Source organism: Lipophrys pholis, assembly GCF_963383615.2.
Source record: "Lipophrys pholis genome assembly, chromosome: 16".
In the NCBI taxonomy this organism is placed as follows: Eukaryota; Metazoa; Chordata; class Actinopteri; order Blenniiformes; family Blenniidae; genus Lipophrys; species Lipophrys pholis.
This window is the reverse complement of record NC_137634.1, coordinates 22,360,434-22,376,436: the sequence shown is the minus strand read 5'-3', so window position 1 is coordinate 22,376,436 and position 16,003 is coordinate 22,360,434. Positions and strand designations below refer to the sequence as shown.

The window sequence follows — 16,003 nt, the reverse complement described above, 5'->3', positions numbered from 1 at the left end:
TTGGTTGTTACATGCAGTAGTGTGTGTGTGTGTGTGTGTGTCCTTATCTGATCAGATAAGGGAGGCGCAGGGCTGCGAGGAGATCCGGGTTAGTGGAGGAAGGGGGAGAATGAGAGAGGGTGAAGACAAGAGAAAGACAGAGAATTCTGGCGACGCTCGGTTCTGAACCCTGGTTCCTCCACACAGAACTTCCAGTGGACTGGAGCTCACTCGGACCTCTGGTTCTGAGTTGGAAAACCCGATTCTCGGACTTGGTCGGTGCGCATGAGCGCGCGTACACAAACATATGAGATGCTGCGGCCTTCTGAGCGGCACATTGAAACACACATCATGTTAGCTTCACGCTAATCTAACAATATATCTGCCCAGACAAAAGCTCTCATCATCCGTGGTGCTGTTGGTTCTGTGAGGCTGTGGTAACTGGTTGTTACCGGGTCTGAATTCAGCATCCTGAATTCAGAGGCCTGGCTTCAGCTGCAGGAGTGAACAGCGGGGCAGTTGAAGGAGGAGAGGAGACGCTGGTTCTGGTCTCCAGAATCCCCCCAAAAAAGGAAAATAGGAGGAAACAGAAGATGTAGTCCAAACTGGGTCCTGGCGTTGGTGTCTCTTTTGTTCATTCTGGGTGCTCTCTTATATCATCCTGATCCAGAGACATGTGTCTCCCTCGAAGGTTAGATTGAGAAGCAGTGAGAGTTGGTAGGAAAATCTTCATCAAGCTTGAATTTTGGACCCCTGTGGTGTTTGGGTCGGATTCGACCATCCTTATTGGTTGTCAACCTGGGGGGGTCGTAAAACTGTCTCGCTCCCCCGCTGTTTTATGGCCTGTTCACTGTCCCTGGTGATTCTCCTCAGTCAGAGAAACTTCTGGAGGAGTTCACGGGAATCTTCAGCCCAACATCCCCCCTTTGTTCCGAAGAGTGGGATGCGAATCGCAGTCTTTGGAGCAAACCAGGGCCATATAGTCCATATGATCGTGGAGTCCATGTGAACGTCCGAATGTCCTGGAAAACATCATGTCCACAACAGTCCAACAGTTCATACAGTTCATGTGCGAGGCTAATGTCTGGGCAGACTTTTAACTTCTTTTCTAACTACCTACGACCACAATACTCATTTCCTACTGTTTGCCAAACATGAATGAAAATGAAGTACCAGAGTTGGAGAAAGGAAAGGGAAAGGGGGACAGGTGGTTAGAAAATAGTTAGTAGGCTCCTCCCACACCTCCCGGAGGATAGGGATTAGCTCGTGACATGTTTGTGGACCAGTTTACAAAAGCGGAGGTACCGGATGCAGGGAATCGAGTTTGATCTGTAAATTCTGGATGTCTGTAAAGACATCGGCGATGGTTCACCAGTGAGCAAATGTCCAAGAGCCACCAGCCGTCTGGGGGGTCTTGGTGCACCTGCTCCGGCTAGGAGTGAGAGAGTGAAGTGTGGTGTGCGGAGGTGTACGTGTGTGTTCCCTTCCAAAACCCAACATTCACTACAGAGACTTCAAACTGTACACATTATTTCAATAATGGCTAAGTTCTGAAGAAATCACAACTCTAAAATAGCATTGCAGAGACTATGTCAGATGTATCTGTGAAGGTTTATAACCGTGGTGGTGTTAGTCTTGAGAAATTGCTCAACCCGGGTTAGTGGAGCTAAGTAAGGTGGTTCTACCTGTACTGAAGCTGCTAACGGATGAGCTCCTCTCCCTACGATCTCTTGTGAGATCTCTGACTACACACAGGGGTTATTTCTCCTAAACAATACTCAACAGAGTCTAAGGCATGCTAAGTGGTGTTAATAGAGCCAGATATGAGTTTACAGTGACTATATTTCCCTGAACGGTTCAACTCAAGCTTTGTAACTGCTCAGGTCGTCTAAGGAGTTCTCTGGGGGGTCCAGCACTCAATGCACAGTCCCTGGTGGATTGTGAGGAGTGGCTGCAGACCACATGGAGGCTCCTAAGTCCTGACACAGTTCGTCTGGGCTCTGAGGTTTTGAATGGCGTGAACTCTCCCGGCTCGGGGTTCAGTGCCATCAGTGCCACCTATGAGCCCGATGTGTTCAACTCTGGTATGGCACCCCTGAACTTTGCTGAGAGCAAGTGTGGTTCCAGCTACCAGAAGTTGATAAAGGACGTGTCGTGTTTCAGCTAAACGTTCCTCAAAGGTGCAGTGACGCATGAGGAATCGTCCACATAGATGAGATTACCGTGAGCGGCAGTGTTGATCATCGTTGTGTGGAGAAGGATGGTAGACACCGATGGTGGGTCTAAGTAGCCGAACTGGCACCAGTTCCAGGCGGACTGGCGGTTGCCAAAGGAAGGAACTAGCTGGTACTGGTTAGCGGGGTCCACCTTCGTGGTCCAGAACCGCTTTACCACGTATGCAGCTCGAAAAGATCTGTACTGGTGTACAAAAGACGGCGGTGCCTTTGGGTCAGTGGGGACACGCAACAGGTGGAGGTCTGTGACCCCCCTATCATGCGAGTCCCGCACAAAGATCGTTTGATAATCACGGAACACCTCAATGAATTCATCTCCTCGTTTCTGTGGTGTTAAAGCGTTAGCTTTAGCAGAATGTGGCTCGGTCTTGGACTCAAAATCTGGATAAGGTGCTTCTGGTCCAGATGTGGTCTGTCCGCTTGTAGTGTCTGTATTCTCTGGTTGAGTCACCAGAGCGTACACAACCATGTCACCTTCGGTGCTCGGTTTTGTACCATTGAGAACCTGTTCTAGGTTAACATGGCGAGCGCTGGTGATGGTTTTGGATGTGACAATGAGGAGAACGGTGTAATGCATGTCGTCACTGGTGAAGGACAATGGCAGGTTGTCAATGACAGGCACAATCAGTTCTAGGTTGTGACATGAACTGTCAGTTAACATCTCTAATGGTGAAAATGCGGTCACTTTAATCTGACCGTGTGTCAGATTTTGGACCCGCGGGTTGGCTGAACGGTTGTTCAGCTCAAGAAGAGATGTGTCACAGATCGTCGGGTCGAGATCTGGACTATGAGGCGAGGAGGCGCGTGAACCAGGGACCTTGGTTAAGGTCTGCTGTGACTCTGCTGAAAGTGAGCGGTGGCTCCGAACTTTGAGCAGGTCGGCGTTGGTGGCAGATTTCTGCTGAACCAGAGAGGCAACAGGTTCTTCCTCCTCCTCCTCCTCCTCCTCCTCCTCCTCCTCCTCCCCAGCTTCAGGGTCCATCATCCAGCCATGACAGCCACCGCGTCATCAAGTACTCGTGTTCCAATTCTCCATTGACGCCGATGCGTCCCCGTAAATTTGCATTTCCGCACTTCCGAGGACGCCTTGCAAGTAGTTTACTCGTGACGTAGGCGAGTACACACTGGCGCTCTAAGAATTGGAAAACGTCCTTGGTCTTATTCATAGAGTCTGGGTCTGATTCATAGGGTCTGGGTCTGATCGAAAGCTTTTAAGTTGATTACTGACTCTATTCAGTGCCAAAACTAGGGCACCACCATAGTGCATCATTTTGTCTAACAACTTCGGGTGGGTGGGACTACTGTAGAGTTGTGTCGTCGCTCGCTTTGTAGTAGCTCGCTCTGGATGTTGAACGGGATTGACAATCTATGTCTGAATTAAGAGTTTTAACGATCACATGTGTGGATCGGTGCTCTGTGGCTAACCAGCAAGCTGTGTGTGGTGCACCATAGCTGGCCGGCTGGCTGTGTGTAGCATTACATGCTCCATGTGAAGCTGTCATATACTGTAACTGAATAACGAGGAGAAAGCAGCTGAAATAACAACGTTTTAAACATTAAGTATAACATTTAAAGCAACATAATCTCTGATGAAGAAGTTGAGTGAGTGCTGAGTTGTCCATGTCTCACTGTGTAAAGCTCATGGTTGTAATATAGAATAACAAGTTTGAAAGGATTTCATCTTGGTTTATTTCATATAGTGAGATTCAAACCTTCCACAATATTGAAGCTGCAGGAACAGCTGGTTGCTCTGCTTCACCCTCACTGAGTGGTTAGCATGGTGGCTAGCATGGTGGTTAGCATGGTGGTTAGCGCTAGCTGAGACTAATATCTGCCTTCCAAAGGTGAATTCTCCATCTCTGGATGACAGCACAAGGTCCACCTTTCCACTGTGTAGATTCTGGTATACTTCAGTATTCTTAAAGTTTGTCATCGCTGCTCTTTGAGCAGACGAAGACGTCATCGTGAGTTACCACAGTCCACATACTCATGTCAAATTAAGGAAGAATGAGGCAACATGATGCCTTGTCCGATCATCCCAGCTCAGTTTTCTTGTGTTCCCACTTTAATATGTTGGTAGCAGCGCTGTTTGTTAGGTTCAATGCTAGTTTTATAGACGAGATTAAAACACTGGGCTGCCGTCCACCACAATGTAATTTGTCAGTAATCAGAAATGCCAACACAAAACATGGAAGAACGGAGATTTGAAATTGGCGGAGAGGTTTAAAGGTAATAAATAGCTCGAGTTTAGTTTAAAGAGTCTGATTCTGGTTTTGAGGGCGTGTTTACATTCCCCTGTTTGGTCCAGACCAGAGTTCTCTTAAAGGAAAAAACGTTTTATCTGCGCGGCGTGAAATCTCCCACGAACTCTGAACCAGAGCTTACAAGTGATGTCTGATCCAATTGAAATGCCAAGTCTCAGTTCGTTTACAAACAATCTGTCTCGCGGGCGGGGGAGAGGACTGGGGGTGAGGATGTGACATAGTGCACAATCCATTCTGGGTAGTAAACAAACAAAGCCATCCGTGTAAATCAGAAGAAGCAGACGTCAAAAGAAAAAGTTGGAAACTATCTTGTGGGCAGACGTGAAGTAGTGAGGAAGGTGTAGCGAGGAAGGCGCTCATTGATATCTGGTCTGAAGATGATATATCGCGGTTGTTTCTGCCCATTAGCCACAAGCTAACGAGCCTAGCCACCATGGGTGAAAGCGGCGGGACTTCCACTTTCAGTCTGTACCAATCAATGAGCTGTGTTTAATCTTTACTTCCTCTCTGGTCAGTGTTTGTTTCAGGCTACAGCGCCTCCAAACCAGCAGCTGTTGTAATTGCATGACATTTTCCACGCGGTTGGGTCCGCTCTCAAAACTGAACGTGAATGCCATCCCACCCAAATTAAGGAGTGAAAATTCCGAGTCCTGGACTATTTGAAGGGAAAAGGCCCCTAAGATTCTTGTATCATTTGAAGTGGTTTGGTCCAGAAGGAAGGGTTTCGGTCAGGTTCCCAGGTTCCAGGTGTGGTTTGATGAATCCAGATGTTTTCAACATTCTGAAGTCTTGTTGCAAGAGTCTGTTTGAAGAACTCATTTCTACTTTTGATGCATTGACAGAGGACACAAACACACCATCAGTTCCAAATGTAGAGCGACGTTTACTGAAGATGAAGCTGGCTGGAAATAAAAAAAACAATTACGGGAATTCAAACATTCTGGAACGGAATAGTACGAAGGTTTCCACCAGGGGCTATTCAACAAAAAAACTGATTTCAATACTTCTGTATACAATTTATGTGACTGAAGTAAAAAGTCTGATTTGCCCCCAGCAGTGCTTCCAGCTCTCTGTACTCCCACTAAACATCTCCAGGGAAATGGTCACAGCCTTCTCCAAGTCTACAAAACACATGTAGACTGGACTGGCAAACCCCTCGTCCCCTCGATAATCTGTGACAGGCTGAAGTGCTGCTCCGTCGTTTAACGGCCAGGACGGAATCCACACTGTCCGTCCTGTTCACATCACCTTTTCTAGTGGCAACACAAAACTTTTGTTGTGTTTTGGCCGTCCGTTTACACAACAAACGCTGCTCGGAGTCGTTGAACATGCTACATTATGCTCCGACTCTGTAGTTGTATAAACGGGGGAAACGCTGCTACTCCGCCTGCGCACCACGGCCATAGTTGATCTTAATCTTGAATAGGAGAAGAGCTGGAAAAGCATTTTACTTCTCCCTACCTCTTTGTTGTTGTTGTAGGTGATTGTTTTAATGCTTATAAGTAATATTTTTTCTCATTGTTATAAGTACCCAGAATTATTGTTTCATTGTCTTTTTAATCGTGGTAATATTCAAAATAAAGATATACCATGAACTTTGAATGTGGATTTCATGCAAATCACTAAACATCCAGAGCACTCATGAAATTCAGTCAATAAATATCCAGTCAATCTGTCAATATTCTGCTTTTTCAACTGTGTAAGTAGTAATAGTCATGGTGATATTAATGAAGAAATAAAATAGTAATAAATTAAACCTAATGTGAACGTTTTGTGGGTATTATAGAGATATTGATTAAAGTGAACGGTACATTTAATGCTTTTTATAGAAAAGGGGCAGATAAAGTAACCTTCGTCTTTCTGCAACCTTTAATTTATAGAATTATTAAAATAATCTGCATTGATAAAAGAAAATAGTTGGATCAACTTAATTGAATTGATTCAATTGGTAACATCAAAATGAATCAAATTCTTCGAACTTAAGTTAATGAATTAGATTCATTTTGAAGAACTTGATTCATTTAGATGCCAGCAATTGAAACAATTCAATAAAGTTGGTCCAACTATTTTCTTTTTTGAGTGTTTATCTACTTTGAGTCTGGCTGAAAGAGGCTTCTCTTAACTATGATTTTGAAGAAGGTAGACATTTGTTTGTTTGCCTGGGTAAGAGATTGTTGCATCAGAGAACTCTCCAGGATCTCTGCAGCTGGATGTTTTCACCCACTCGCCCTCATGTTGTTTTAGAAGCAAAAAGGGACGACTATCAGCTGCTTGAGGTCGGGTTACGTTCTTCACTAGCACTAAAACAGTGAGACTCGCAGCAGACGGATTGGGAGCAGCAGTGACTTTTATTAATAAAGAGTTATTTAGCATCATTTATACACTTTACATGGTCGGACAGATTGAACCGTCTGGCAGGCGGAGAACAGCCCAGTAGTAGTTTGCATTACAGAGATCTACTTTTAGCACAGACTTCGTCCTGTATGATGCAAACAGAGGGCACCATTCACACTTCCACAAATAGATTCCTCTAACACAGCAAGAGAAGAGTTTATTTTAACTGGACCAAACCCGACTCATTTGATATTTTGTTGTTTGGAGACAAGAACCATCAGAATCCACCAGAGGAGGTGGACTCATTATGACTGGGTGTGTTTTGCATTTTCTCTGCCCGAGAAACATCAAACTCATGTGATAATGTACTATTGACAACATACACAGTGTCTGCAGCATCAGAAGCAGCTTTTACATCATTCAGAGAGACTTTAACAAAACCAGCCCTCAGTGTTTGTGGTGAATTCGTGCAGCAAAACGCTTCTTGACGCTGTTTCGTAAGTCTTTAGTGACGATCCCATAAATGAAAGGGTTTGCCAAAGGCGGTAAAACAAAAATCAAGATGCCAAAGAACTTCTGGATGTTCCTGGAGACTGAGGGGAACCTGTAGAGCATAATGTTGATGACTAAAGCGATCACAAAGAGCACGTAGATGACCAGATGTGTGGCGCAGGTCTGAAAGGCCTTGCTGCGGACGCTGCTGTCGGACCGTCCCTGCTTCAGACAAGCACTCAGGATCTTAATGTAGGACAGAGCGATGACGAGAAAGACTCCCGTATTCAGACTCCAGGTTGTGGTTAATCCTGAAGGACATAACAGAAGATGTTGATGCAGGCGAGAACCAAAGTTCATTTGGTCTGGCTGAACCACTAGAAATTGACCATAGATGTTGCTTATGGGGGTAGAAACGCATCCCAGGTTGAGGATGGATCGGTTGGTGCAGTACACGTGTTGGATGGTTCGACCACACAGCGGGACGTTAATGTGGAAGGTGAATAAGATTAACATGAGGAGCACAGAAATGGACCAAGCCAGACCGCAGCAGCAGTGCAGCCGAGCCGAGGTCATGATGGAGTGATACCTGAGAGGTTCACACACCGCGATGTACCTGCACAGAGAGAAAGACCTCAGACGTTCTGTTCCAAACTGTTATTTGTGGCGAGCTGCGTTGTCTCCTCACCTGTCATAGGCCATCACAGCCAGAATGGTTTGTATTGCTGCGCCGTAAGAGTGTGCACAGAAGGCCTGGGCGATGGCTGGGATGTAGGCGATGGCCTTCTGTCCCATCAAGAAGTGCATCATGATGCGAGGTAGAACCACAGTGGCCCCCAGCAGGTCACACACCACCAGGTTACAGACCATCACAAACATGGGTGTGTGTAGGTTCTTGTCTGTGACGATGACCCACATCACCACACCGTTCCCCAGCAGCGTCACAATGTAGGTAAGCAGGGCCAGGAAGAAAAACAAGGGGCCGTAACCTGGAGGGACGTAGAAGCCCTCCAGCTCAAAGACAATGGGCTGTTTGAGAGGAGTTCTCACCGTCAGGTTTTCCATCTGACGGAGCTCTGTGAAGGAGAATCATGTGAAAACTCTTCAAACAGGAAACTCTCCACACAGAGGAAATCATTCATATGCTGAAAGAAAACACAGTGAATAAACCTTCATCAATAATCTGGAATACTTGACAGAATCTTACCTGACAACAACTACAAAGACAAACGATCTCAAAACACATGAATGAAAGACATTCGATTAAAGAAGGGAAGCTCTGATAATATTAACCCATTAAAGTCTGTTCAGTCCGCCTGTCAGCCGAGTGCTGCTGTGGCTCTGAGGAGTGTTCTCATTTTTATCTGTTCACTGTCTCACCCACAGTTTGACTTTTGAAATGGATTAGATTAGCCAGTGACATGATGGGTAGAGATGTAGGTGGTTCAGAATCATCCTGCCACAGGAGATCCTTCCCACTGAGCAAAAACTGGTCCACGAACATGTCGAAAAGACATAATTTCTCGACATCCAGAAGATGTCCTCAGAGGGGCCAGAATGAAAGTTTTTTATATGCCTTTCTTGGATGTTGTCTGGATGTCTTTTCTGGACATCATATGGACGTCAATGTTTGACATTCAGAAGACATCCTCAGAAAAGCCAGAATGAAAGTTTTTTAGACGTCTTTCTTGGACGTTGCATTCACATCTTGTCTGAACGTCATATGGACGTCAATGAAAACACGTTGCAGAAGAACAAGAGGACATCGGTCTTATCACAGGACACATACAGGAGTAATTTAGCATTGCCATTTACCATCACATGGATATTTTTGGATTGTGAAAGGAAACCAAAGAACCCTGAGGAAACACTTGCACAAACAAGTTAATTTCACAAACACCTTCAGCTGGATTTGACCCACGATCTTCTGTCTGTAAAGCGAGAGCTCTAACCAGTGCTCCACTGAGGCAATTGACATTGACACTTGATAGTGCTAATAAAACATTTACCCATAGATATAGGTGAAAGGTTATCAAAGTGGTGAGTTTCTCTATGGAGACTTGAAGAGTTTAATGTCTTGTGACCAAAACAATAAATGGTCATAACTTTGTTGTTGTCGACATTGAGACATTGTTCATTAAACTTCACATGCTTTCTCCTCTTGCCTGTCATGATCTACTTCCATTATTTTTTCCATTTGTCACATTATATTAATGACAAATCAATAATCCTACAGGCAGTTAGACATAACAGACAGCTTGTGACCTTTCAACTGATTCTGGGTGTCTTAGATGTATATAATTTTTATAATGTCCAGCATTTCTATGTCATTTGTCAACAGATTACGGCCTGGACGGACAGACGTGTTTTGGATGTGTATGGACGTTGCCTGCTCATTGGGTTGTTTCGTGTAGTTTTTTTTATTTAACACAAATACATCCATATATTCCTTTTCAACATTTATGCTACATTATTTATCTTATGTACTGCAAATTTATTACTCTGCGCAAACAGGCTACAAAGGATTTTGCCATGACTATAATCAAGTGTTTTTCTTCTTTGCTGTTTCCCAAAATTCATTATGAGTAACCTGAAATATCCTTAACTGTTTAACACACTTGTAGAACCATTTTACAAAGCAAATTTTATGTTGATTTGAATTAAAGAGTCTGAGTTCGATTCAAAAGAGTCTGGGTTCAATTCATAGAGTCCGGGTCTGATTCATCGAGTCTGGGTTCGATTCATAGAGTCTGGGTCTGATTTATTGAGTCTGAGTTTGATTCTTAGAGTCTGGGTTCAATTCATAGAGTCTGGGTTTGATTCATAGAGTCTGGGTTCAATTCATAGAGTCTGAGTTTGATTCATAGAGTCTGGGTTTAATAACAAATCTGGGTTCAGTTCAAAGAGTCTGGGGCCATTTTCCAATACCCATACTTGTCCATACTTGTGTTCTTGTGTAAAGCTGTGGGAGAGTGCAAGAGACTCCTGCAGGTGTTTCACGTAACTGGTATGGATGTCTTGATGACTCCCTGGTTCTGGCATTTTCAGTTATTAAAAATTAAAGTAGCATTGCAGCTCAGTTAAGCATATTATTTGCCATTCCTTCAACCTGGACAAGAAACTAAAGTATTCACAAGACTCAATGGTACAGCAGAACAAGCCAAAGTGATTGCTGTCAGAGATATCACTGATCTTGAGAAATACAAATGAGAAATTATGGATGAAAGGAGAAATGTCATCAATGATTACAGTGGATCAGAACACTGGTGTTGTGTAAACGGACCCCCCAAAAGGGAAGAAAGTTTTGCGGATGCGCTCGTATTCGTTGTTGTGTAAACGGGGCCTCAGATGTTTCTGAGATAGTTGCTCACATGTTCTTCTTCGCCCTGGACTCAATGTACAGGTGAAGCTCTTCATTATTATTCAATTTCAGCCCACGTTAACTTCATTTAAAAACTGTTTGTTTATAAACCACATTACAACAATCTTACCTTTTTTACGATGGAAACAAATACAAGCAGAAGTTTCATTAGTCAATTTTAGAAATGAATGTGTTTCGGGGCTGGTTTACTTGACATGACAGTTAGTCTGAGTTTAGGGAAAACAAAAGTTATATCGGGTATATATACACATCAATCCTTCTTTCAAAGCATTTTAGCATTGCAACTCAAAATATCATCTGAAAAATAAACTGTGTGCATTTGTAAGCTCTTAGATTTTCAGTCAATAATAAATATTATGATATCTAAACATTTACAAACTTTAACAAACCTGGACACATTTGAAGAATGATGAACACATTTCTGTTAGTGCATTTGAAAATAACTATACTGGAGAAAGTTGAACCTGACCTGCAGCTTTTCTTCTTTCAAACAGTAAATTAGAAGTGATGTGACAGAGTTAATAATCAGAGACTCACAGCTTGTTGTCTTCATCCCAACATCTTGTAGAAACAAGTGTTGGGATCTGACAACCACAGAAAGTCGGTTCATTTCTAATGAAAAACAATCTTCACCCCCCGCCCGCTCAAAGGAGACTGACTGCCCCCCATGCACTCAGCCAGTCACCGATTGGTTGAGGCTCCCAGGATTCGACACCTTGGAATGCCCCCACCTTACCAAAAGCCTTTTTGAGAGATTCTCACAAAAAGTTTTGCTCCTGCTCTTCAACGGAGGAGGTGGGTTGCTGGAAGCAGCAAACACCAGAGGTACCCAAAAGCCTCAACTCCTCAACTCCTCTTCTGACCCGACCACAAGGGTCAGACCTTCCCTCGGATCCAGAGACCAGCACCCAGTGTCTGATCAGCGTCTGAAAACCAACCAGTTTCCCCAGGATGAGACCGGGGAAACGGCACCTCACAGAACCTCTTTGTGCTTTCCTCAACAAGCAGGAAAAGCACCACAGACCCGAGCAACCAGATCCTCCAGTCTGGACAAGGGAACAAGCAGGAGGCTGCAAAGGAAGACTCTCCTGAATCATCAACTTCGTCTTCTTCTCCTCCTGCTGAACGCAGCAGTTAGCAGGAGGTGCTAACTGCTACAGGAGCAGCAGCTTCTCTCCAGCCTGGACAACAACCAAACTCCTTCGTCAGAGACCTCAAGGAAGTGGTAACAACCAACTGGGCAAATACCTGAGATTAGTTAAACCTGATGCGCTGCACAGAACTGTTTAACTTTTAAGAAGATGCTGATTCTATTACTTGTGATTGAGTTCTATTGATAATGATATCAGGAGAATTTATCAACCTGTAAACCAACGTGAGCTCTGCCACACACACACAGGGTCTGCATGCTCATCTTTGCTTTACTAACTTGTTAACTCACAGTCCTCCACAGTTCACATCAAAGACAGCATCACACAGGTAACTGAACACCATCTGACGACTCCAGACGTTTTACAAGACAAATCGTATTCACATCAACTCATTCTAGAACTGTTCCTTTAACAGAGACACACAGGAAGCAACGCTAAAGACGAGCTTCCCTTTGTTCTCCAGCACCTGGTGGAGACTGAGGACAGCCTACCTGCTCTCTGGTAACCACCATTTGGAATGGAGTTTCTTGTGATCCGCCATCTTTTTTTCTACTTCCATCACATATCACACACACACTCCCTCCACCTCTCTCTCTCTCTCTCTCTCTCTCTCTCTCTCTCTCTCTCTCTCTCTCTCTCACTACACACGCACGCACACACCTACACACACCAAGCTGTATATAGGTAGTTAGAATATGTGTTTTTATTTGTTTTCATTGTAAATAAATATAATCTAAATGAAGAAATCCTCTCTTTTATTGAAGATTATCTATAGAAAACAAAAGCAATCAGAGATTTCTGACATCCATCAAAGGTCGCATCTATCAGAATCAGAATCAGAATCAGAATTCTTTTCACGTTTGGCAGCTGTGCCTCCAGGTCTCCGGCCGTTCTCTGCAGTCCTTGGTATGTCTGGTCGTCGCGTCCTGTGGCCTGTGGATTGGGATGGCATCGATCTGCGGGGCTCTGTCACGCCTGGACCAGACTTCAGGTTTTGTTTGGCAACCCCACCGGCATGGGTGAAAATCAGTCCAACTCCCGACGAGATCCACTAGAACCAGGTAGAATCCCTCCAAGACTCACTGGACATAGTTGGAAAACACTGGTTATTTGCATCTGTCATCTTGGTGGAGATCTAGACCACCATTGTGGTGCCATTGTAGACCTAACAGTTCCTTCCTGAGCTGCAGGACCAAATATCTCCCCTGGTTCCACTTGGAGGCTGCGCAGCATTCTCCTGGCTGTCAAGTTTGACTGAGACAGCCAAACTTGACAGCGAGCTTGGACTAAGATGGACATTATTCGTCCAAGCTCTCTAGACATGAGCCCAAATGCCTCCAATGAGGCCTCACAGAAGGTAACCGCATCGTCATTCACACTGTCCTTTTGCAGTGAAGCTGAGAGGGCTAACATGAGGTGTAACAGGGAGTTCCTCATGCTCCGGCATCATAAGCCCTTGTGAGGTCATCAGTTATTCGGCACTGGGGTTGAGGACACAGATGCAACTTTTATCACTGCTCAATAGAGAGTGTCCTCACCTACGGTTGTACAGTGTGGTACGCCAGCTGCACTGCAAATGAAAAAAAACAACTGCAGCGGGTCATCAAGACTGCTCAGTGGATCATTGGATCCCCATTACCACGCCTAGAGGAGATCTACTCGAGCCGGCTCCTCCGACGGGCCACAAAAATCCGAAATGACCCCGCCCATCCAGGACACATTCTGTTCTCCACCCTCCCCTCGGGAAGACTCAGAGTCATGAGAGCTTGCACCAACAGACTGAAGAATAGCTTCTTCCCCATGGCTGTGAAGAGACTGCTGCAGGGATCATGACATGACCCTCCCCCCAAAAGAACTTGCACTTCAATACCGCACCTTACCAAAGACTATTTTTTATTTTTTATTTTTTATTTAAATGTGAATGTGACATGCTGCTGCTGCTATTAGTGATGCAACAAACGGAATTTCGTTGTACTTGAACAATGACAATAAAGCTTCTTAAATCTTAGAGTGTCCGAGTCTAGAGACCGTATACTGGGGAAGGGAGCGCGCACGCTGCCTGCACAGTAGAGGCTCAATATAATAAAAAAAAAAAACAACCACTGTTCTGTGGTCCTCACCCGAGCTGGGCTTATTAACAGAGGATGATAGCAGTTTATAGCATGTGAGCTAATGTAAACAAACCCACGCTGGGCTCTGGGCGCGGTCGCGCGACCCACGAGCAAACTAATTAAGTCGGGTAACTGAAACGTCGGGATCGTATACTGGGGAAGGGAGCGTGCACGATGCCTGCACAGTAGATATATAAATATATATATATGAATAAATATATAAATAAATATTGTTTTGAGTTGTGTGTATGTATATATTCAGACGAGCAAGATAATAATTATATAGTTATTGATGACTAAAGTTGTTTCGTTCATCTGTGTTGTCTGACTGGTGACGTATTTCCACCAGAGGCACAAACATCTTTTGCCATAGACTCTCGTTGAAAGTTGTACATGCGCAGTAGCTAGTCTACAATGCAAGTGATCAGGGGATGTTGGGGCTCACCTTTCCTGCACCCCGAGCTGAATGCAGCTGAGGCTGACGTCACAGACGTCTGTCAAAAAGTGCGGCTGATTGATGGGTCGAGTCGCGGGAGTTGGAGAAGACAGGACACAGACGCAAAATGGAGAGACAGAGATTAGTTAATTCAGGAAAGTCACTTAAGACAACACCTTTTGAGAGGAGAACATATCAGGAGAAGATCTACATCAAAGATCGCGTACCTGATCAGCCGAACATCGCAATCCAGCAGCAGTCAAAGACAGAGGGAGACAGTCCAGGACCTGGTTTAGCAATAAGGCTCGGCTAACTGTACGTAGTGAAGCTCCTGCTTTATTCTGCTTTCCCTGCATCCTTTTTCAAACGTCAGGATCCCACCCAGCATGGATCGATACAGGTATTACTGATTTGAAACACTTTTAAGAAAAGACAAGGAAGCATGAACAAACTGCAATCCACGTGCAAAATGCACTGTGACTTGCCATGTTTGGAAAAATCAACATTTCATGTCAGCTTGATGAAGACTGCAGAATAGGGATCCGTAAGCACAATGAGGAGGTTGACAAAAACAGGCACCTCCTATCTAAAATAATAGACTGTGTCAAGTTCTCTGGTGCATTTGAACTTGCCCTGCGTGGCCATGATGAAAATGAGAGTTCAGAAAATGCAGGTGTTTTTAGAGGATTGGTGAATTTTGGATACAGTTACTACATGAGCACCTGCAGACTGCCACTGTGTATAAGGGAACATCTAAGACTGTACAGAATGAACTCCTTGACAGCATTCTGTCAGTTTTGATTATGATTATGATTATGATTATGATTATTATTATTATTATTATTATTATTATTATTATTATTATTATTATTATAATTATTATTATTATTATTATTATTATTATTATTATTATTATTATTATATAAAAATACATGTACTAAAATAGAACAGTACATGAAATTATAATGTTGCTTTTGCTGTTTTAATTTATGTAAATACACTGGCGTGATTCCTTAATACGTGTTTGCTTGCTTTTAGGTAAATGTCCATTTTGAAGTTATAGCCCCCCCCCCCGGAGAAAAGTCCACCAGCCGCCACTGTTGGCAGTCGCTCGTATGCACAATCTTTCAAGAAACTGCACGCGAGAAGAAAAAAAAGAAAGTGTCCTGGAGTGACTCCTGAAGATATAACCTTCGTCAGGGTCATGCAGGGGTCACAGGTGACATTGTTGGTATACCTACTCGCAGTGCGCATGTGCAAAGGGGAATATTCAGTGCTTAAAGCACCACCTCTGGCGGTCAGCAGGGATGAAATAGAACTCACTTTTTTTTTACATTGCACTGGAAGAAGGGTTTAGTTGTCTGACTGACACAATCCATATCCGAGGTGTTTCCCTCAGTCTGACTTGTGATTCCTGCTCGTTAAACTGACTGAACGGTTCGTTTCTACCATGTAGCCATGGTGAAAGATTTGAACTTTCAGTTGTGCTTCACGTCCAAACTTCCTGAGGTGTGTGTGTGTGAGTTCTATATGTTTGTTTCCTGTTGTTCTTCATTAGTTTCAGTCATCAGAGGGGGAATCGGCCTGCAGGGACTCAGCTGCTCTGCTGAGATCTCTCAC

General features: G+C 44.2%; 1 protein-coding gene across 1 annotated transcript; it reads right to left on the bottom strand.

Annotated features, from left to right (window-relative positions):
• Positions 1–7,258: 7,258 nt before the first annotated feature.
• On the bottom strand, positions 7,259–8,368 carry LOC308121889 (olfactory receptor 2K2-like; the record flags this gene model as incomplete). Its single annotated transcript, XM_080483415.1, has 3 exons — positions 7,259–7,614; positions 7,693–7,919; positions 7,992–8,368. The coding sequence occupies 3 exons, from the start codon at positions 8,366–8,368 to the stop codon at positions 7,259–7,261; spliced, it is 960 nt and encodes a 319-aa protein (XP_080339541.1).
• Positions 8,369–16,003: the final 7,635 nt, after the last annotated feature.